The following is a 23,187-nucleotide window of genomic DNA, read 5'->3' as shown; positions in this document are numbered from 1 at the left end:
AGCAGTTCCATCGATTTTTTTCATCCTTCCATAAATCAAACGATTAACCAGATCATTAAATACAGAAAACATCCGGTTCACTAAAATTCCCAAGTTCCATCACTGCCTTCCCTCACACGATTAAGAAAACACACGGCCCACTCCTGGCCCACGTCCCGCGTCCCTCTCCCAGTCTCCCCCACCTCTCGCCCCCGATCCGTCCACCCTCTCGTTCTCGCGAGAAAGATCTCTGCTGCAGCCACCACAGGCGGATGAATTGCCCACGCCCAAGGTGTCCGCCGACGAGGCGTGAGAACGCGGCGGCCAGCGGGCAGGTGGCCGCCATGGCCAGAACTTAGACCTCATCACTGCCACTGCCCACGGGAGCCGATCCTCGCACGGAGACAGAGGTAATGTGTGTCGTGCCGCCGCGGCTGCTCTCGCCATGACCCCCGTCGGCCGATCCCTGGCGCCGATGGTGGTCCTGCTGCTGGTGTTGTATTGGGCCGCGCTGGGGGAGGCGGCGGATCCTGCTGGACTTCAAGTCCGCCATCACCGCGGACCCGGACGGCGCGCTCGCGTCCTGGGCGCCCTCGGCGACCCGTGCGCGGACTACGTGGGGGTGTCCTGCGACCCGGCCACGGGCACCGTGCAGCGGTTGCGCCTCCACGACACCGCCCTGGCAGGCACCCTCGCCCCACCGCTGGCGCGGTTCCCGGCCCTCGAGTCCGTCTCGCTCTTCGGGAACGCGCTCTCCGGCGGGATCCCTGCGGGGTACGCGGCCCTGGCGCCCACGCTGCGCAAGCTCAACCTCAGCCGCAACGCACTGTCGGGCGAGATCCCGGGCTTCGTCGGCGTCTTCCCCTGGCTCCGCCTGCTCGACCTCTCCTACAACGCCTTCGACGGCGAGATCCCTCCGGGGCTCTTCGACCCCTGCCCCCGCCTCCGCTACGTCTCACTCGCGCACAACGCGCTCCGAGGCGCCGTCCCGCCCAGCATCGCCAACTGCTCCCGCCTCGCCGGCTTCGACCTCTCCTACAACCGCCTCTCCGGCGACCTCCCAGACAGCCTCTGCGCGCCGCCGGAGATGAACTACATCTCCGTCCGGAGCAACGACCTCTCCGGCGGAATCGCCGGCAAGCTCGATGCGTGCCGCAACATCGACCTGTTCGACGTCGGGAGCAACCGCTTCTCCGGTGCCGCGCTGTTCGGACTTTCGGGCCTCGCCAACATCACCTACTTCAACGTCTCCTCCAACGCCTTCGACGGCGAAATCCCCAACATTGCGACCTGCGGCAGCAAGTTTTTGTACTTCGACGCATGTGGCAACCGGCTCGACGGCCCGGTTCCGGAGAGCGTGGTAAATTGCCGCAACCTGAGGGCGTTGGATTTGGGGGCCAATGTTCTTGCCGGAGACATACCGCTAGTGATCAGGACACTGCGGTCGCTCTCCGTGCTGAGGACCGGTTCAATTCCTGCCGAGCTTGGAGGAATTGAGATGCTCGTCACACTCGACCTTGCCGGCCTTATGCTCACCGGAGACATTTCGGTGTCCCTCAGCAAATGCCAGTTCCTGCTTGAGCTGTGAGTGTTTGTTCAGTAATCAATTTTGTTCAGTGCTCAATTTGATCCAATTCGTCAAATGCTTTGATGTATGGCTTACTGAACTGAAAAATTGCATGAATTTGTCTGGCAACAAATTGCAAGGAGTGATACCAGACACGCTCAACAACCTGACTTACCTCAGGATGCTTGATCTTCACAACAGCCAACTTGGCGGGGGCATTCCGGTGTTGCTTGCTCAGCTCACCAACCTTGATCTGCTAGACCTCTCGGAGAATGGACTAACTGGACCAATCCCCTCAGAACTTGGGAACCTCTCTAAGCTGACACATTTCAATGTGTCCTTCAACGGTCTCTCCGGCACAATACCTTCTGCTCCGGTCTTGCAGAATTTCGGCCGCACAACCTTCATGGGAAACCCATTACTATGTGGATCGCCATTGAATCTGTGCGGTGGACAGCGAGCAAGACGATTGTCTGTCGCTATCATAAACGTCATTGTCGTTGCAGCGCTTAAATTTATGGGGGTCTGCATTGTTTGCGCTATGAACATTAAGGCCTATACAAGGAGGAGTAAGGAGGAGCAGGAAGGGAAGGAGGACGAAGAGGTGCTGGTCTCCGAGAGCATATCGGTCGGGTCTCCAGGTCATAATGCCATCATTGGAAAGTTGGTGCTCTTCACCAAGAGCTTGCCTTCAAGGTATGAAGATTGGGAGGAAGGAACTAAGGCATTGGTTGACAAAGACTGCCTTGTTGGTGGGGGGTCAGTTGGCACGGTGTACAAGGCCACCTTTGAGAATGGGTTGTCCATTGCCGTGAAGAAACTGGAGACACTCGAAAGTGTGACAAACCAGGATGAGTTTGAGCATGAGATGGGGCAGCTTGGTAACCTCAACCACCCCAATCTGGTCACATCCAGGGTTACTACTGGTCGTCCTCGATGCAATCTATCCAAGGTTTTTTCTCATGAAAATATTTGATTCGTTTCTTGCGCCTTCCATTTTTGCGTTTTCCTTAACCATCAGTTCATTGGATTGTGTATGAATGATCTCAATTGCCTGATAAATTTTTGAAGTTCGGGAGTTATCAAGAGAATGCTATTTTTTAATAATGACTTTCTTTAATAGTTGATTTTGTAAACACGGATTTCTTATCGAATGATATTCTTCATATGCCCACTAACTGAAACGGGCTTATTCACTTTCGACATTTTTTATTCCATGAAGAATACATGGTGTATTTCTTTCTTTCTGCTGTTTGAGAGGAAGAAGAAAATCTCTGAATTTTGTATGTGTTTGACCTGTGAGGGACGCCTTTTACGTCATTTATTCTCTTACAGGACATCTTAATGGCTTAGTTTCATTTCATGTATGACATTCAAGAGTGAGTTGTTTTTTGCGTCCGAAAGGAAAATAAACTATTCCAGTGAGATACTTGTATAATTCATTTGACGGCTCTTCTTGTCCTCAGGTTCTTATTGATCTCTTCTTTGCATGAGCTTCTAACACACATGTGAAGCTTCTAAGAAGCAAATTTCATACTCTAGCAGGATCCGCCGCTCTGCCGCCGTCGCCGCCTCCCCCAGCGCGGCCCAATGCAGCACCAGCAGTGCCGCCGTCGCCGCCTCCCCCAGCGCGGCCCAATGCAGCACCAGCAGCAGGACGACCAGCGGCGCCAGGGATCGGCCGGCGGGGGTCATGGCGAGAGCAGCCGCAGCGGCACGGCACGCATTACCTATGTCTCCGTGCGAGGATCGGCTCTGGTGGGCAGTGGCAGTGATGAGCTCTAAGTTCTGGCCCTGGCGGCCACCTGCCCGATGGCCGCCGCGTTTCCACACCTCGTCGGCGGGCACCTTGGGCGTGGGCAGTTCATCCGCGTGTGGTGGCTGCGGCGGAGATCTTTCTCGCGAGATCGAGAGGGTGGACGGATCGGGGGCGAGAGGTGGGGGAGACTGGGAGAGGGACGCGGGACGTGGGCCAGGAGTGGGTCGTGTGTTTTCTTAATCGTGTGAGAGAAGGCTGCGATGGAACTTGCGGAGGGAATTTTAGTGAACCAGATGTTTTTTGTATTTAATCGTCTGGTTAATCGTTTGGTTTATGGAGGGATAAAAAAAATCGATGAAACTGCTAGCGAGGTCGAACCATCTATCGTGGTTGAACCATCACGACGTTCGATTCTGCTTTAATAGTAGAGATATGCATATAATAAAAGGGGGGAGTGTACGTGAAAGGAAAATTAGTCATCCTAATGCATGCATGTATATAACTAGAGTGAAGTAAGGATCGTTCTTGCCTATTGCTAAAATCCAAACATTTGGTAGTTATAAAAGTCCAAACTTAAAAAATATTCACGGATTTCAAATAATATTCACAAATTTGAAAAGAAATGTTCCAAATTCTAACATTATGTACACTAATTCGAAAAATAATAATTCTGAATTCAAAACAGATGCTGATGAAATCGCTATGCTCACCAATTGAAAAAACAATTGTGAATTTTAAAAAACTGACATTTATATAATTGTTATGAAAATAAAAATTTTGATGAAGAAATTTCAAATTTGATGAACTTTTTTGAATTTGATGAATGTCTTTGAATTGGACGAAGAACTCTTGAATTTGATGAACATTAAAAATCATGATTTTTTATATATGATAATTTTATTTTAATTTTTTATGAACATTTTTTGTATTTGATTAACAGATTTTGAATTTCATGAAAATTTTGAATACTATGATTATTTTGGATTTGATGAACGTTTTTAAAAACTAGTTAACACTTTCTAAATTTGATGATAAAAAAATCATGATATTTAAAAAGTTTGCAGAATGAATTTTGGAAAAAAACAAATAAAAAAATTGCATGAAAAAAAGGAAAAAAAGAAAAACATTGAATTTTTTTAGAAGGTTCTAGAACCTTCCCAAAACTGGAATTGTGACCGTGCGCTGCTTGGGCCAGGCCGATGAAGAAAAGAATGGCCGCTGACTGAGCTGGGCTTCAGCCCATGTAAAAAATATAATGAATGGGCGTCTTCCTGGGCCGCTAGGCTATGGTTTGTGCTACGCTTCGACCTAGATGCTGGTCTTTGTCTAAAAAACATTACATTCTGGCCTAAAAAAACATATACGCCCATGCAAAAGTTCAAAAAAACGTACATATTCTTCTCTTTTACTAAGATTATTATTGGAACACAGGCATATAGGTCCCACTACTTACTTATCCATGTTCTCATGGTTAGATATTACTCCCTCCGTCCCATAATATAGGACATTTTTATAGCTTAATTTGAACTGCAAAAATGTCTTATATTATGGTACAAAGGTAGTACATAACAAAATAAGTGTACCACACAACTGTAATTTCATGTGACCCTACTATATTCATCATCATGCAAAATACCAAACCATCATAGAATTTAGTAGCCAAGAGGCGACATACGGTGGATGTGATTCAATGATGTTCTTTCTGATTAATGCATGACGACCATGATTATGTGTCCGTCACACATCCACCGTAAGCAGTGACACTAGGTCCAACTATTACGCATTAGTTAGTTCTCAACCATTCCATGAGGATTTTTGTCGGAGTATCTCAGTTTTCTTGTAGCCATGAGTGCATATCCTGATATTTTGGCCACACAAATAGGTAGGGGTGGTGCGGAGGGGAACTTTGGTCTATGTGTGTATATACAGGCTATACGGAGAGAAAATTAGTAATTAAATAAAAGTAAACAAATTGTAAAAATATTTTTGAAATAAACTGACCTTCCATTGTAATGGTACAAAAAATCCATAAAAAATAACGCTGACTTCTTTTTGAAAAAGACAAAAGAACTGTCAAAAAGTGTGAACGGTGACCTATAATAGCAAATATATATTTTCTTAAGTCAATGCCGGTTTCCTATTCGTGAAAATTTATATAGTAACAAAAAAAAGGCAAGTTTATCATAAACTTTTTTTAACCTTTTCTAGTTACAAAAAAAACCTATATGCGGTGTATATACATCCAAGAACCAAGGGGTACTTCCCGGACAAGAGCTCTTGTGCTTTGGGGGGGGGGGGGGGGCTAATAGATGAGGTAAAATAGTTGGATGGGCCAAACATATAAATTGAGAGCATTTCGAGCTAACAATATATTCCCCGCAAAGAAAGAGCTAACGGTACAGGGGTGTTTTTAGAAAGAAAAATGAGCATGTGGCAGAGATAGGCCCTCCCGTTCGGGGAAATACACTTTGGTTCCTGGTTGTATATGCACCCTATATGAGGATTTGTTTCATAATTAATTAAAAATTTAAAATAGTTCCAAAGTATTCTTTAGATTAAACTTGACCTGATTTGCACTAGTATATGAATTTTTAGGAAAAAAAAGTTAATATCGACTTCTGGACAAAAAAGACAAAAATTATTTGCTACTATAGATCACTATTCACGCTATTTTGACCAAAAAATTGTCTTTTTGGAAAAGAAGTTAAACTATAATTTTCTTTTTTTGGAATTTTTCTTGCAAGTACAATGAAAGGTCAAGTTTATTTCACAAATATTTTCAAATCTTTTTGACTTTTTGTTGAATTGTTATTTTTTTTGCTTATAGGGTGTATATACACACATGTTCCAAAAGTTCCCTCCCTCACGTTCCATCCATTTATGACTCCTTGGAACGAACAAAACCTGACGCACGCTCGACTTTGAGCTCACCGAGCACGGTTGGCGACGAAGTTGCTTCCGCGAGGGGTTCGGTGGAGGCTATATATCTTGGCATCCAAAATGTGACCCTGCAGGTAATGGCAGCCCTGCCCTGCCCTGCGCGCATGTCCCATCGGTGAACGCTCCGCCACCACCACGCACGTATGCGCCACGACTCGCCGCCCCGTCGACGTGACGGACAGGTAAAGCGTCCGAAACCAGCGCCTGATAGATAAAGTCGGGAGACGCCTGCATGCAGGGTGAGGCACGCAATGCCCCTAGAGATATATAGGAGTAGATAGATAGATAGATAGATACAGGGCTGCTAGCTAGAGATAGATAGACGATAGGGGCGTCACTTGTGCCTGGCTGCATGCATGACGCCAACTACAGCGCTAGCATATGTACCTGGAGCTTTGTCTGTGTCCATCGTGCACAGCACACCCAAAACCAAAAGGTCCAAACGGAACGCAGGACGAAGCTGCGAGCCGTGGCATGTCATAGCAACGGCCGGGGACGAGGAGAAGAATGGGGGAGGGCGCGCCATGCAGCCTCATGCCACGGCGCCGGGGGCTAGTGCGGTGGCGCGGCCTCGGCCTCGGCCGGCGCCGTAAGCTCCACGTCGCCCGGCTCGGCGGCGGCGGCGGCAGCGGCACGGCAGGCGGTGGCCGTGGCCGCGGGCTCCTGCGGCGGCTCCGACTGCGCTGGCTCCGGCGTGCCGTCCGCAAGCTGGCCGCGATTTACAAGGCGGCGCTGGCAGGGCCGGGGGCACCGTGGGTCGGCGTGGAGCCCTGCTTCGCCACGCCGTTCGTCTTCGTCCCCAACGCCCGGCCCTTCCTGTGATGCCACCGGCCGGCGCAGAGCTTCTAGGCAAGGGGAAACCGATCGATTGCCGGCGGCCGTGATCTCGGCATCATTTCCATGCATGCGCGAAGCTCTGCTTGATTTCTGTCCTTGCTGTTTGTTAATTTCGCTTTGATGCAAAATAAGAAAAGAAAAGGTAAATTCAGTATATATAAATCTTTCTAGGAAAAATCTAACTAACTGCGTCGCACCACCGCGTTCTCGTGTGGCGGCCTGACGCGACCGTCCGATCTCATGTGGACCTATGTGATTAAGTCTGGTAAAAAAAAATTGTTCAGCCGGAGAGGTGCAGAGTACGTGAGCGAAAGCATGCTGTTAGTACTAAAAAAAAGGAAAAAAGACAGGCTGCTGCACTGTTTGCTACAATAGCGAAACAGTGATGCTTTGGAAGATATTACTAGTAACTAGCGCCAAGGAAAAAACAGGCTGCTGCACTGTTTGCTACAATAGCGAAACATTGATGCTTTGGAAGATATTACTAGTAACTAGCGCCGAAGTAGCGCGGTGTGATCGAGTCCGTCTGTATCATATTGAAATAATCAAGAAAACAACATGTATTACATTAATAATAAAATAAAAAGAAGAACACGAATTCTATTTTTATCATGTCACGACACAAACATTAAATGATTTAGCGAATTAAGTAAACTGGCTGGTTTATTAATTTTTTTCGTAAGCACATATTTTCCCCCTTTCAAAAGTAAAAAAAATGTAATGTGCATGGTAATAATATGTATTTGGATTCATTCTCATATGATCTGTTTGATCAACAGTGAGAACGAATGAGAGTGTTGCCAATGTGTAGATCCTATAGTAGGGAAATATTTCTTGTCTAGTTCCTAGTCGGCACTCTTTCACTTTCTCTCAAACATGATTTTATCCAGTAAAATTCAAATTTAAAATTTTGTAAGTAATTTAAACATTAAGTCTGACTGGTGTAAAAATGGATATTAATCAGCGAAGAGCGTATTTTAACACATGTGAATGGCTAATCTGCTAATTAATAGGACTTTCAGCCCGCGTTTCAAACCGTGGTATAGGATAAGATGTATATTCATACTTCAGGAAGTTTTGGCGGCTCATTAACTTGTTCTACAATAGTTTTTTGAGCATGACTACCTTTTACGGATGATCAACTGTGTTGTATTTTTTTCTTTCTTTTTGAATCGGTCAAAGGATATAATAAGGAGTGGAGTGAAGAGGTTGGTCGAGTCACCGTTTTTATTTTCATGTTGCCATTTCTCATTGGCTGCTTATAGACTGCCGTGATGGGGCGCGTCATAGAGGTGGCTTCATTAATCGCATTGTGGTCAAAGCGGGCTTCAGTAACCGCATTGTGGTTGAAGCCTCGATTTGGCTGGCCATGGGGAAGGAGAAGGTGAGGTAGACGACGACAACAACACCGGTTATTCTCCTTGCATAGGTGAACGCACCGTGGAAGAAGGAGTCTTATTTTTTTAGGAGTTTTTTCCTGACATTTCTTCTGGATTATTGTTCACTTGAATGCATAGTGTTGATTGATTGTTTTTATTGTCCTAGCTAATTCAGGTCTGTAGCTCCGGGTTACAGTTCGGTTACTGTTTCGGTATATGGTTCGGGTGGGTTAATATTTTTGTTCTTTTCAGGAGTTGGTTCGTTGCACTGGTTTTATTGTTCGGGTTATTCAAGTTTGTTGTTTTAGTTTTTTTGGGGATTGTTGCGGTTAGCAATTCTGTGTTTATTCGGATACTGATCTGATTTTTGTTCGGGCAACTATTAGTGCACTGTTCATTGATGTCGTGGTGTAAAGATGGACATCTATTGATCAAGATTTTTTCATACGTGTTACTGTTCTTGCAAATATATTGTACCGGTTTACTGTTGTGTCTCGACAGCATCATCATCGGAAAGGGTCGGGAGACGATCGTGACGGCTCTGCATCGGTATGCCGGCAGAGAGGAATAATGAGTAAAAGTAAAAAATAAATAAATCATAATCCACTATATAAGGACGTAGGGGCGCAGGAGGGGGAGAGAAATGTTGTGTAAAAAAATTCCCAGCTTTTTATAACGGCATTTTTTTCATGTGAGAGCACTGTTCAAACGAAGGGTACTGTTTATGTGTAAAAAAATTGTTCGCCCGTTAATTGATGTTCACGTGGCATTGTTCACGAGCAGGTGCTACTCGCCAGCACTGTTCGTATTGTCCATAAATTGAATAGTAAACTTTCAAAAAAAGTCAAAAAAAAGGAGAACAAGCAAATGCTTGCCACTTTAGTATAATAACTTGGGGTTGGTTCGTTGCGCTGGTTTTATTGTTCGGGTTATTCAAGATTGTTGTTTCAGTTTATTTGGCGATTGTTGCGGTTAGCAATTCTGGGTTTATTCGGATACTGATCTAATTTTTGTTCGGGTAACTATTAGTGCACTATTCATTGATGCCGTGGTGTAAAGATGGACATCAATCGATTAAGAATTTTTTTTCCACGGGTTACTGTTCTTGCAAATATATTGTGTTGGTTTACTGTTGTGTCTCGACAGCATCATCATCGGAAATGGTCGGGAGACGATCGTGACGGCTCTGCATCAGTATGCCGGTAGGAAGGAATAATGCGCAAAAGTAAAATATAAATAAATCGTAATCCTCTATATAAGGACGCGAGGGCGAAGGAGGGGGGCAGAAATGATGTGTAAAAAAGATCCCAGCTTTTTATAACGGTACTTTTTCTGTGAGAGCACTGTTCAAACAAAGGGTACTGTTCATGTGTCAAAAAATTGCTCGCTCATTAATTGCCGTTCACGTGGCGTTGTCACGCGCAGGTACTATTCGCCAGCACTGTTCGTATTGTCCACGTAATTGAATAGTAAACTTCCATGAAAAGTCAAAAAAGAGAAAAAGCAAATGCTTGCCACTTTAGTATAGTATAATAACTTGAGGTTGGTTCGTTGCGCTGGTTTCATTGTTCGGGTTATTCAAGTTTGTTGTTTCAGTTTATTTGGCGATTGTTGCAGTTAGCAATTCTGGATTTATTCGTATTGGTCTGGTTTTTGTTCGGGTATCTATTAGTGCTCTATTCATTGATGTCGTGGTGTAAAGATGGACATTTAACGATCAAGATTTTTTTTTCCGTGGGTTACTGATCTTGCAAATATATTGTACCGACATCAATCGATCAAGATTTTTTTTCCCATGGGTTACTGTTCTTGCAAATATATTGTACCAGTTTACTGTTGTGTCTCGACAGCATCATCATCGGAAAGGGCCGGGAGACGATCGTAACGGCTCTGCATCGGTATGCCGGCAGGGAGGAATAATGCGTAAAAGTAAAAAAGATAAATCATAATCCTCTATATAAGGACGCAAGGACGAAGGAGGGGGCAGAAATGATGTGTAAAAAAATCCCAGCTTTTGATAACGGCATTTTTTTTCCTATGAGAGCACGGTTCAAACGAAGGGTACTGTTCATGTGTAAAAGAAATGTTCGCCAGTTAATTGTTGTTCACGTGGCTTCTGTTCGCCCGTTAATTGTTGTTCATGTGGCTTTGTTTACGCATAGGCACTATTCGCCAGCCCTGTTCATATTGTTCACGTAATTGTATAGTAAACTTTCAAAAAAGAAAAAAAAAAAAAAAAAAGCAAATTCTTGCCGCTCTAGTATAGTAACTTATTACCGGCAGCTGCTTAACTTTTATACTGGACCATTATAGAGCATCTCCAACAGCCGCCGAACGCGCGGCGCTTAATAATCAGTTTGCAGCGCGTCAAGAGTCTGCTTTGGTGCAGTGGGGAGCGCTGGCTCCAGCGGTCGCGGTAAATTTAACGCGCGCGTAGCTCCAGCAGGTGCCCTAAAATACAGCGCACACGTTCTTGCACAATACATAGATATGCATAGATATTTCTCACAATACATAGATAGATAGATTAAACGATACACAGATATTTCACAATACATAGATAAAACGATACATGCCAAGGCCGAAGCGGACGTCGTCAGACCGATCTCGACGTAGTAGGCACCGGAGGGGCGTTCGCGGACGCCGCGGTAGCCCGAAGATTCGCGCTACTAACCTCGGAGCAAAAGGCGATGCCCAACATAATTCAGATCTTCTACAATAGTGCCCAGAAACTAAGAAGTTAAATTGTACTATCTACCAGCCTCTAGGAAGAGGATGGATGCTTTCGAGCCGCGAATTTCAGGTAATTTGCGTTTTTAAGTTTGTGACGAGATACACACTTGAGCTTAGCTCAAGCTTTCATCATGCAACCTAATTAACGTCTCTCAGTAATAAGGAGAACAACGTCTCATCCATCACACGTATGTGCCAAGGGACGACACACACATTCTAAAGGAACACCCTGAACCGAACTGAACCCTGCATGGCCAACACCACTTCTCGGCGCGCTTTTAGAACCAAAAGGGAGAAGGCGAATTCGTCACACGTACACAAAACAGGAGGAACACCCTGAAAAAAACTGAACCCTGCATGGCTGCATCAACCGCCCACGAAAGCTCTAATCAGACCGAGAGCCCGCACTTTGTCTGTCCGAATGTTGTTTCTTCATTGCCCCGACCGCCTCCCTGAAAATGTCAGGCATAGCCAACTGTTAAGAGACCTCCAAGGTATAGTAGCTAACATGCAAAAGACTTGACACAGTGTTGCAACAACAACAAAAGCTTGATAAAAATTATATATGCAATTGGATTAAACAAACATGATTTAATTGCTTAACCCTTGCCAGAATAATATGCATATATAGTAACATAAATGAAGAGGGTATGTTTGGAATCAAATCCCAGTACCATTTAGCCAAACCCTTAGTCCTGAGAATAGATAGATATTCGAGAAAACAAAGGCGATGGATGATGGAAAGCCTACCAAAATGCGTCACGAATCTCTACGCTTGCAGGGTCCAGTTTCCCTCCAGCCAGGAATACATCACATGCTTCTTCATACTCCTGATGGAAGGATAAAACCAAGAAGCAGATTGTCTACCTGGGCCGGAGTGACGTGTAAAGCAGCAAAAGAAAGTCAGATTGCAAATTTATCTCACCTTGAGCGACATGAAGGCAGCTCCCTTCCGATAGTAACCCTTCGCCCAATCGGGCTGCAGATTTACACATGCAATGGCATCAGCCAAAGCATCATGCGCTTCGCCGCTCTTTAGATGGCAAAGGCTCCTGTTGGAATAAAGCGTTGCATCTTCAGGATCCACTTTGATTGCCTGTGTCAAAACAAACCATATGGTTGATTCTCAAAAACAAGCACAACTTGGGTCAAAAATTGAAGAATCAGTATCCATATGGTTGCATCTTCAGGATCCACTTTAATGCACTGTAGATATGAAAACAGAGCGCTCTGGTAGTAATATGATATGATGGTGCAACAATATATTACCTCACTGTAGAATTTTAATGCACCAGCATAGTCCTTCCGCTCGACTGCTTTTGCACCGAGTAATTTCAGTTCAGCCTTCTTATCTTTATCACCTCCCTTGTCCTATAACAACAACCAAACATGCATATCAGCAGCATGTATCTTGTGGCAAAAATAAATAAATATATGCAACCAAGCAGCTTTAAAATATGGAAGATATGCAATGATATTTACCTTGACACAGGGCTTCTTTGGTGCACATGAGTCCTCTTTCTTGGTTGTTACTTCTGCATTCAATTTCAGCTGAACTTTGCTATCTTTATCACTTTGCTTACCCTTAATTCACAATATTTAGCAGGCCATGACACACACCAAAAAAAAAAACTGAAGTTAACAAATATGAAGAAGCTTAAGTGACAGCTTTACAAAACTCAAACTAGCAAATTTACAGCACTTTCTTCAGAGCAACAATCTTTCTACTTGAACTCATGGGCAGTTTACACACACACACACACAATTGGAATGCCCTGTGGCACTTCCTCTACAAGCCACAGCTTTCTGGATCTCCATGAGCAATCTATTTATGTTCTGGTTTCTTTCAAGCAGATACTAGCATTCTGATTGTAACATTGGGTTCCCTATTGAGTATTGGCCACAGTTTCTCCCAATTGTGTGTTCATGTCCCAAAGTTTTGTTCTAAATTAGGTAAAAATGTGCAAGTACATGATACTTCCAAACTTATATTTCTACCTATATTTTTGTTTAGCTACTAGGCAAATTTAGTGGAAAAATGCACGGTCAAGATTCAGACTAAACATATATAATACTCCCTCCGTCCCAAAATTCTTGTCTTAGGTTTGTTTAGAAATGTATGTATCTAAATACTAAAATGTGACTAGATACATTCATACTTAGACAAATCTAAGACAAGAATTTTGGGACGGAGGGAGTAGATAACAAGCATCTTACTTCACGCTTAAATCTCAGGAACAGGAAAATATAAGGTGCCAGAAATTGTAGTGTCGAAATAACTGGGCTTGGTCCCCTCGTGTCGCTCCCGCGATCGACCGAGGGGATAACCCTAGCCGCCGGCGCGTGTCTCTCTCCCTTTCCGCCCTCCCCTCGCCGCCGCCTCTCCGCATCGCCGGGCAAAGCCCGGTGGGTGCTGGCGGCGGCGGGGCCCTTTCTCTCCTTGCTCATGGGAGCTTCGCGTGGGCGGGCGCTCCCCGGCGACGGTGCGGCGCTCGGTTGTGCTCGATGGCGGCGCTGCGGAGCGGCAGGCCGAGAGTGGAGGGCCGGATGTGGTGGTTCTGGGCGGATGCGTGACCGGGGTGGCGGCGGCGGCTTCGGCTGGATCTGCCCCGCGGGCGGCGCGGGCTGCGTCGGCTTTGTTCGAGGCGGGCCTGGCGGCCGATGGGCGGCTCAGGAGATGGTGCCTGGTGGCGGGGCGCCCGCGCATCACGACAGTGGTACGGGTGAGGGTGTTGGCTCCTCTGGAGGCCCTCTTTGGCGGCAGGGTGCGGTTGATCCGGCGGTCCTCGCCGGCGGACGACGGGTGGCTGCCCCTTCTCGCGTGGATCTGGCCGGAGGCCGTGGTACGGCGTCAGGGGCGACGCAGGGGGGCTGTTGGAGGGAGGGCAAACCGACTGCTCGTCACTGGCGCAGAGGGCGTCGATCCGGACGAGCTCCGCTCCCCCCTCCCCTCTTCCAGGCTTGGCCTCCTGGCTGTAGGTTGATGTTGCGGGGTGGGACGGCCACCGACGGTTCTGTTGATGCTTGGGTCCTGTCGGTCGGCTCAAGCCGGCACCATTGATAGTCTCCGGAGTCTCTGGAAGCGGGGCGGTGGCCCTGGTGGTGGGAGCTGCTGGCTCGTGGGCAGAGCTCGCGGCTCGGGTGCTGACAAGCTCGTTGCCATGGCCGCATGGGCGGTATGGGGGCGGGCATTCGACGATCTACGGTGGTGGTGCGGCCGGGGACTTCTTGTCGTGTCGTACCACGGGCGGAGGCGGAGGGTGGTGGCCGAGGTGAAAACCTCGTCTGGTTCGGACCAGACCGATGGCGGCGGCGTCCATGCGTCGTTCCCTTCCTGAAGGCTCCATCGCGGTAGCCCTTTGTCCTTCGCCGTACTCTGGGGGAAAACCTCGACTCAGTGGATTGGGCGGTGGCGGCTCTTCGGTGTCGTTTCTTTCTTGGAAGCACCGCTTTGGAGTTTCCACGGTCATCGAGTTTTGATGTTGTTGTTCGTCACTTGTCAGCCCCTTGTATCTGCCTTGGGTGTGTGCGGTGTTGGGTTGTATGATTTCTGTATGTGGTTCGTTGCTTTATTTATAAAGCGGGGTGAAAGCCTTTTTCGGTAATAACTGAGCTTAGAATTTAGTTCATACCTTGTTTGAATGTCTTAACTTTGCATGGGCAATGATTCCTTCAACACTCCAGTTTGACACAGATTGAATGGGTGAAGTGAAAGGAAATAGAATCTCGACAAGCATTCTTCTTCCAGAGTTTGCAGCCATTTCTATTGGTAGCATACGGTCCTGTTATGTAATAAAACAGAACAAGGCTGAGATACTTATATACCATGATTACAATATGTGTCAACATTAAACTAGTGGTCCATCTGTTAGCATGTTGAAAACCAAAGCATAGAGCAAAGCAGTAATATCAAGATATATCATTTCCTCATGCTCCAAGAGCTTGGCAACACAACATCATTGGAAACATTTTTTGAATAACAATTCAATAATATATATTTTATGGCATATAATTAATATTTTATTAGTAAATTTGATGGTCAAAATAAATCTAAAATGTGTGCGGCCCGCCTTGTAAACCTAGGAGGAGGTACCAACGAGCATAAAAATCAATTAACAACAGTAATAGCAAGAATCAAGAACTTACATGATTGCTTGGAATATTGGCATCTGCGCCGACCTCCAACAAATACTCAACACATTCGCATAAGCCTTTGCTAGTTGCTACCACCAATGGAGTATCAGGATTTGCACAATTCAAATCGGCACTAGCCTGTGGAGTAATATAATAAATGAACGTATGGACATTTAATTACAGTGCACATAAATTGCAGGAATCTGGTAAATAAATGCCTATCGGCTTCCTGAATCATTTAAGATCAAAAAGAGGGTGAACTGTCCACCAGACCTTGACAAGGAGCTTCATGCACTTTAAAGCATCAGACTCGGTAATTCTTCCAGAAGCAACACAAAGAGCTGCAGCCATGGGTGTGCCTATATCTGCAGAAACCGTGTTTGGCTACATGTTTTTAGAGAAAGAGGTCAATTGACATGTAGCGATGCTCCTCAACTATTAAATATTAAAAAAAATTATTATTACATCAGCATTGTGCTGCAATAAAATCTGCATCATGCCAGATTTCCCATACGAGGCAGCGATATGAAGTGGTGTCCCTTCAGAAGAGAATACATCAACGCTGGCTCCTTTAGAGAGCAAGAGTCGTACCATTCGGTTATTCCCTGGGGAAAAAGCAGTGACATGAAGAATAATAATTTATTAATTTATGAATAAATTATTATTTAGGAACAAATGGGCAGACAATAGATCAGAACTATTTCATTCAAGTAAAGTATGTTTCGTTCAAGATATTCACATACCCCAAAGCACATGCCAAACTTCATGTAAAAACAGGCAAATACATGACTGAATTCAATGTCGTGTTGGAGAGTACAAAGAGCCAAAAGCGTACAAAAAATTGAATCCATTAGGAGTGTTACACGTGTTAGGCATAATGTACTATCACTCTTTTAAGTACAAACATGTAAATATGCAGTCTAAAAACAAAGTGGGGATGGTCATTCAACCAGGTAATCAAGACATTAAATATAAACAAATACAAATATTAACAAGCTCCCTTTGTGAGCAAAAAATAGCAGGTGTATGAGTATTTATGCTGTTAATAGGTGCAGAAAGAGAACCTTCTTTTATAGCGTGGTGCAGAGGAGTAAATCTTTTGTTGTCTTGCTTATTGGGATCAGCACCTTTGTCAAGCAAATACTCCACAGTAACTGATTCACCACGCAGCACCGCACAAGCCAAAGGTGTCATGCCTGCCAAATGTTAAAATTAAGCAATTTAACGAGATCTTAGATAGATGTCTTACCAGACTACCACAGTATAACGTGAGGCATAAAGTTCAGCAAAGACACCAGTGTACCAGAACACAATTACAACTTGAACGTACACCATGCCAAAGTTCAAGTGTTCAACACAAAAATTAAAATCTCAAAGGGGCCCTTTCCCATCAGCAGTTTTCGAGAAACACATATCAGAGAAATGATAGAAGCCTAAATCATTTTGCAGATGTATTGCGCATTCATTTACATGGGGTTCTTAAAAGCACGTATAGATAGCTCCTGGTCACATCGTGCATGTCAAGAAATACAGAAGAGAACTAAAGTAATAGAATACATTTAGCTTCACAAAAGTGACCTGAGAAAATGCTCACACAAAGGAACGCAAGCATGGACTCCTTTACGTGACAAAACCTGATTACAACGGTCTAACAATGTGAAAAGGAGGCAGTAAAGGGAGGAATTGTGTAAACAAATAAACCAAAGGAGAATGGGATAAACCCACACAACAACCAACGGAGGCCACATTATCAGTGTTTGCATGTCATTTATAACTGTAGCATGCCAACACTGCAATAGCAAACAACCTATACGGTACAAGAAATCAGAGCGTGTCAAGTTTAGGAATTGTATTTTTCTTCGAAAAGGGGGTTTAGGAATTGTATGAGGGACACATTTACATCATACTGTACTATATAACAGCTTACATTATATGACCAACAAAAGCAAATTAATGGGAAACCATTTAATCTAGGAAGAATACACACGCAGATACCTGAATCGTCATTAGCTTCAGTGTTGATGTCAAACCCAAGCTGCTCCACCAAGTATTGGCATGTATCCAATTTCCCCGTGCATGCTGCCTCATGCAGTGGCCCCATATCCTCCATCTTCGCAGAGTCATTCGACTCACTGGGGGTGCCATCAGCGCTACCAAATATAGTGGGTGGAGCAACTGGAGGACGACCATTATTTTGGCAAAATGAAAGGGGTTAGTATGTAATATCAATAATGAACATACAAATATACCCAAAAGTAATTGGACAAAGAAAGAGGAGAGCCTGTCCTAGCTTCCTCCATTCTGAGCTCCCACCTATCCACCCTTAAACAGCCCAAGATTGCAAAATAGCAAACAACAAGCAGGATATTGCTATACGGCAGCTACTACATGGTGCGAAGCAGCCCATCGACGATACGACACACAGCAAATGATTTTGTAAGTTAGACATGCTTCAACTTAAAAACTCATATAGCATGAGCTAAATCTCGTGTGATTGGTGAATGGGTGAACGCACTTCTCCTACTGTTAGTAATGCAGATGAGATAGGTATATACCCTCGATCAAATTTATTTGGACCTATTAACTGGTAGAGCCGTAGAATAACAAAATACTGTATCAATTAAATCAGCACACAAATATACAGTCCAGGCACGCAAATACACTGCACACATTAGACACATATATGTGCACATATACATACTTGATACCTCCCCTGCAGACAAACAATTGCGGAGACGTGGGACATGATTCCAAACCAAAACCTCTATCGAGGTCAAGAACAGATGTCTGCTTAGCAGGTGGTTATTCAGATTGTCTGTCGAATCACAAGGGATGTGGGGTCAAATCCTAAAGAACAAATATCTACAGGACAAAACCATAGCCCAAGTAACTGCGCGACCGGGTGATTCCCCTTTTTGGAAGGGTCTAATGAGGACAAAGGCTGCTTTCTTCAACAGGACTAGATTCGTCGTTGGGAACGGTGAAAGTACTAGATTTTGGGAAGATACTTGGTTAGGACCGCAGCCTTTGGCTTTACAGTATCCGCAACTTTATCATATTGCACAACGAAAACAAACTTCCGTTGCGGCAGTACTGCGGCATACTCCTCTTAATATCCAATTTCGCAGAGCCTTGACCGGAAATAGATGGGTAAGTTGGTTACATCTTGTCAGAAGACTGATGGATATTTCCCTGTCTGATTGTCCGGACAGCATTCGTTGGAGGCTGACCACCAATGGTATTTTTACCGTCAAATCAATGTACGACCATATTATTAATACGTCGTCCATTCCAAAGTCCATACATATTTGGAGGGTCAAGGTTCCCCTTAAGATAAAAATCTTCATTTGGTTTGTTCACAAGGGAGTTGTTTTAACTAAGGATAACTTGGCTAAAAGAAACTGGAAAGGAAATAAAAGATGTAGCTTCTGTCAAACGAATGAGTCGATTAAACACCTCTTTCTGGATTGTCCTATGGCGAAATTAGTATGGCGCTCACTACAAATTGCTTTTAACATTACCCCACCTACTAGCATTTGCATGTTATTTGGGACGTGGATAAACGGGATTAATGTACTTTATGCCAAACTAATTCGGGTTAGAACTTGTGCCTTGTTGTGGGCGATATGGAACTGCAGAAATGATCTAGTTTTTCACAGATTACATCACATTAACTTTTTGCAGGTCATCTTCAGGGCTACCGGATTGATCCGCACGTGGTCCTTACTCACTCCTGTGGAAACCAGGGAGCCTTTGGTTACTGGGTGTGTCCGATGAGAGATGGTAGCTCAGGTTATCTTCAACCGATATGGATGGCGGCATGCTAATAGGATTGGTCCTTAGCCAGCTTATCTGTGGGTTGTAGTCGGCTTTTCGGTGGTCTGATCACCGTGTAATTTCTTTTGTCTTCTTTTTCTCTTTTCTAAGACTACCTTATAGTTTTATCTCGGACCATTTTGCGTTATTAATAAAATGGTTGCATGCATCACTCGATGCAGAGGCCGGGGCAACGCCTCCTTTTCTAAAAAATACATATTTGATACCTCCCCTGCAGACAAACAATTGCGGAGACGTGGGACATGATTCCAAACCAAAACCTCTATCATACGAGAGGCATCTAGCATTCGCCAATTTCCTCCACCCTAACTAAGAGGCCATGACCCAAACCCTTGCTAGTTGCTAGTGAGGAAAGAAACAAGCCGATTTCGGCAGGGTAGGAGAGAGGGAGGGGGGGTGGATTTCTCACAGAAGATTTTGCTGGGGTCGACGCCGGACTCGGCGATGTGGCGGGTGACGGCCTCCGACGCGAGCATGCGATCCAGCCCTTCCCTCTGCTCCGGGCCTGCAGGCGCACAGAGGAACGAACCGGTGGCCGTCGTCAGAGACCTCGACCGACTCCGGCGGATCGAGGAGGAGGAGGAGGATGGACGGAGAATCGAGGAGGGAGGCAGGATCGGAGCTGGCTGGACGTACTCATGTAGCCCACCCTGTCCTGGGACGCGAAGTAGGCCATGCCCGACGAGACGTTCTGGCAGCTCCCCGCCGCGAACCCGTCGAAGCGCTCCACCCCCCGCCCCCGCCCCCGTCCGCCGCCGCCACCGCCGCCATGGGAGCCGCCGTCGCCGCGACCCTTGAGGCGCCTGGCTTTCCCCATCGAGCACCCTAGAAGTGGGTTTGGGTTGCGGAGGTTTTCGAGGCGGATGCTTCGGGGGCGGCGCGCCGGCCCGCGGCCTACTAGGAGTATAGTTTTATCCCGAGACCACACCCACCCCTGGCGCCAGTCGTGGAAACTTTTCGTTACGACTTCCGGGGTCGGGAGAATGGCACTCCCTTCGCCTGCCCATAGTGGGACTGTGGGAGTAACTTCCCCACAGCCTGTTTGGTAGTTTACGGGAAAGGGACTTGGAATTTGTAAGAGCAATTATAGCAGACCCGGTATCCCGCCGGTTGCGGGCTGGCGTGGGCTAGCATAGTTGCAGACCTCGCATAATGAACCCGTAAAAATGTATATTCGTAAAAAAAATACGAGTTGGCTTCTGCGGGTTCTGATCTGGCGCAGCTCCTCCCGGCCCGTAAAATTTAGATTTGCAACTTACATTGATCTAGCACAATGCTTTTCTTTGCTTTTGCAACAACATTATAGATACAAAAGATATCACCAAATCTTGGCTAGAATAGCAAAATCAAAGAAAACAAGAACCACAAGTATGCATTTCAGAAGATTTCCAATTTCCATAACTGCTTCCACTAGTTGAAGCAATATCTTCCCCATACATTCATTGTTGATCTGCGAATTCTTGATCTTGCTTCCTTCATTCTTCATCTTTGGTTCCAAAGAAGTAGACGTTGCTTCCCCTCTATTTGCACATGCAGTCGCATCATTGCCTTTGATTGTACTAAGGAGTGCACTAACATCTATTAAGTTTCTTTCTATCAACAAATCAATGTATTGGCCTTCCCAAAACCAAAATAAGCATCCATCGTCCTGCACAAAAGAATGAGCAAGCTCGAAGTGAGCTACCGCAATTGAACTAAAGAATGAGCTATGAAACGAGCTACCGCAAGTGCAAGTATCCCGTCATTTTCGCATTTGTAGAACACCCATCCGGGGTGCGTCGGCGTGCCTGAAGTGAGCCGCGGCACTTGGCGCCGGCAGTCGTCACACTCTATGAGCGGCATCGGCGGGCCACAAAGACGTTGCGCGAGCTCCGAGCCCGGTGGACGGTCGGACGAGTCCATGCCCGCAAACCTTCGGCGGTGGCGGGCGGACGAACCCGTGCCTGCATGCGGCGATGCGCCCTTGCCTGGGCTGCAGTAGAGGCTCCCCGACCACTCCATCGCCTGGGGGCAGCAACCGGCGGCCGGAAAAAGCCAAATCCGGCGGCCCGCGATGAAGTGCCGCAGATCTGCAAATCCGGAGGCCCGCCGATGCAGGGGGAAGGGAGGGGAGACCTCGTGCGCGTGGCGGACTTCCGGCGTGCTCCTGCCGGCTGCTGTCGCCGGAATCTTGGGCGGCGGCCGCCGACGGCGCGAGGGGGAGAGGAGAGGTGGTTGGTGGGAGAAAACGCGGGATGAAATGTCCCCCCACCAACCGCTTCCGCTTATATGCAGGGCACTGCAGCCGCGAGGGGGAAACCCGCGTTTTCCCGGGTTGGGGTCGGGATTTTGCCGTACCCCCTAAAATTTTTTGCAGGCCGGAGCGGGATGCGGGTTCTGATCGGGCTGATTTTTTCGCCCCGACCCGCATTTTGGCGGTTATTTTACGGGTCGGGGCAGGATACGGGGTCTGCTAGAGTTGCTCTAAAAGGGAGTTGCTCGAGGGATTTACTTGGGTAGTGGACTATTTAGGGGCTATTCGGATGTTCTCCGCTCCGCAACTGCAGCTCCCGAAACGGAGGGAGACGCGACACAATTCCAGAGAGAGTCGTTCAAACCGAGCTTTCCGTGCGGAACGGAGGTGTTAAACTGGAGAGCATCCGAACAGTCCCTTAGTCCCAATCCAGCGGTTGGTATTGGATGGGAATTATTTATGGGAATAATTCTCATGAACAAAGAAAGAAAGGATAGGTTACGAGATGTGCCCTATTTGACGTAGATTAGGAAGTAGTCAGCGTTTGGCCGGTTTGTTTAGAGAAGAAATTATGCTGCCGCATGCATTTAGCTAGTTTGTTTGTAGTTTTTCTTTTCTTTTGCTCTTGGAAGTGGGTCATAAAATCAGTAACAATATGTTTTTAGGCGTCAGCTCCCATTCTTTGGCTGAATTACCAGGGATCCCCAAGGTAGAGATCGATGGGAGTTGGCCCTAGTAACTTCCCCTTCCCTGGTTAAATCCCAAGTCCCTGAACCAATTAACAGATTTTTAGACTCGCTAATCTTAAACTCCCATTCCCTACTTCCAACTCCCTCAACCAAACACGCTGTTAGACTAGTATCATCTATTTAAAAGTAGCAAATATGTTGATGTGGTAGACAATTAAAGAAGAGAAAAAGTTAAAATAACATAGATAGATACTATATCATGTTAAATGTTATGCTATTATGTATCATGCATGTCAATAAATAAGATCATCTATGATAATGTGCATTATGAAGGTAGTATTATACAATAGTATCATATATATGACACTATTATATGATACTCCCCACTATGAATAACCTTCTATAGCCGGCATGGCATGGCATGCAACAACATGCATAAACGATGATATATTATCTCAGTAACAATGTTATGGTGTTGGATGGTTACAGAAATATACAGGGGTATTCCATGTCAGTGGGAAAGCCAGCAAGAAGAATTTATCGGGTCAACGCTATTTTTTAGAATTATTATTTTCATAGTTTACAGTAATTATACAATATATTTAGGCTGACTTCACATCGTGTACGTGGGAACGCCACTCTTCGTTGTCCATCCGAGTTTAAGTCTCAGGTTTATAGACGCATTCGTCAATTTTGTCGGCTCAAGTGAGGATGTTCGTATATGCGTTTATGTAGGTGATTGTATGCTCATGATGTGAGCGACCTTGATTATAAGAAAAAATTGATAATTACGGGCCTCCCCATGGCTCCAGCTTTTTGCGAAAATAGAAGCCCCGCGAGTACCACAATACCAGTCTAAACTGGAAAAGAGAAAGCAAAATTAAAGCAAGACATGACGGTTTTGTACAACTAAGCTGGAGGAGCCACACCACATCCGCCTTATTACACTTAAAACAGAAACTGTAAGCAAAGCCAATGCACATCTTCTCTTGTCTTTCTATTTTTTCTCCATCATCACTTTGTGAAGACCCCGTGAATAGAGTCAGCTTCAACAGGGTTCTTCAGTTCATATTCGAGTGTGCTAGCTCCTACCCCCATGG

The 23,187-nt window shown here is 45.8% G+C and overlaps 2 protein-coding genes and 1 pseudogene across 2 annotated transcripts; 2 read left to right on the top strand and 1 right to left on the bottom strand.

Annotated features, from left to right (window-relative positions):
* The first annotated feature begins 251 nt into the window (after positions 1–251).
* LOC123450164 lies at positions 252–2,512 on the top strand (annotated as a pseudogene).
* A 4,014-nt stretch (positions 2,513–6,526) lies between these two features.
* LOC123451005 lies at positions 6,527–7,236 on the top strand. Its single transcript, XM_045128020.1, has one exon. It carries the CDS (start codon positions 6,753–6,755, stop codon positions 7,065–7,067), a length of 315 nt encoding a protein of 104 aa, XP_044983955.1. The 5' UTR covers positions 6,527–6,752; the 3' UTR covers positions 7,068–7,236.
* Positions 7,237–11,042: 3,806 nt separating this feature from the next.
* On the bottom strand, positions 11,043–19,884 carry LOC123450163 (ankyrin-3-like). Its single transcript, XM_045127551.1, has 13 exons — positions 19,802–19,884; positions 19,575–19,670; positions 17,324–17,503; positions 16,393–16,524; positions 15,787–15,933; positions 15,602–15,693; positions 15,341–15,481; positions 14,827–14,976; positions 12,677–12,778; positions 12,464–12,565; positions 12,120–12,290; positions 11,945–12,024; positions 11,043–11,646 (listed from the first exon to the last, which is right to left on the bottom strand). The coding sequence occupies exons 1-13, from the start codon at positions 19,839–19,841 to the stop codon at positions 11,580–11,582; spliced, it is 1,500 nt and encodes a 499-aa protein (XP_044983486.1). The 5' UTR covers positions 19,842–19,884; the 3' UTR covers positions 11,043–11,579.
* Between the last annotated feature and the right edge of the window lie 3,303 nt (positions 19,885–23,187).

This window comes from Hordeum vulgare, chromosome 4H (genome assembly GCF_904849725.1).
Source record: "Hordeum vulgare subsp. vulgare chromosome 4H, MorexV3_pseudomolecules_assembly, whole genome shotgun sequence".
Lineage (NCBI taxonomy): Eukaryota > Viridiplantae > Streptophyta > Magnoliopsida > Poales > Poaceae > Hordeum > Hordeum vulgare.
The sequence above is the reverse complement of the archived record's forward strand: the minus strand, read 5'-3'. Positions and strand labels throughout refer to the sequence as shown.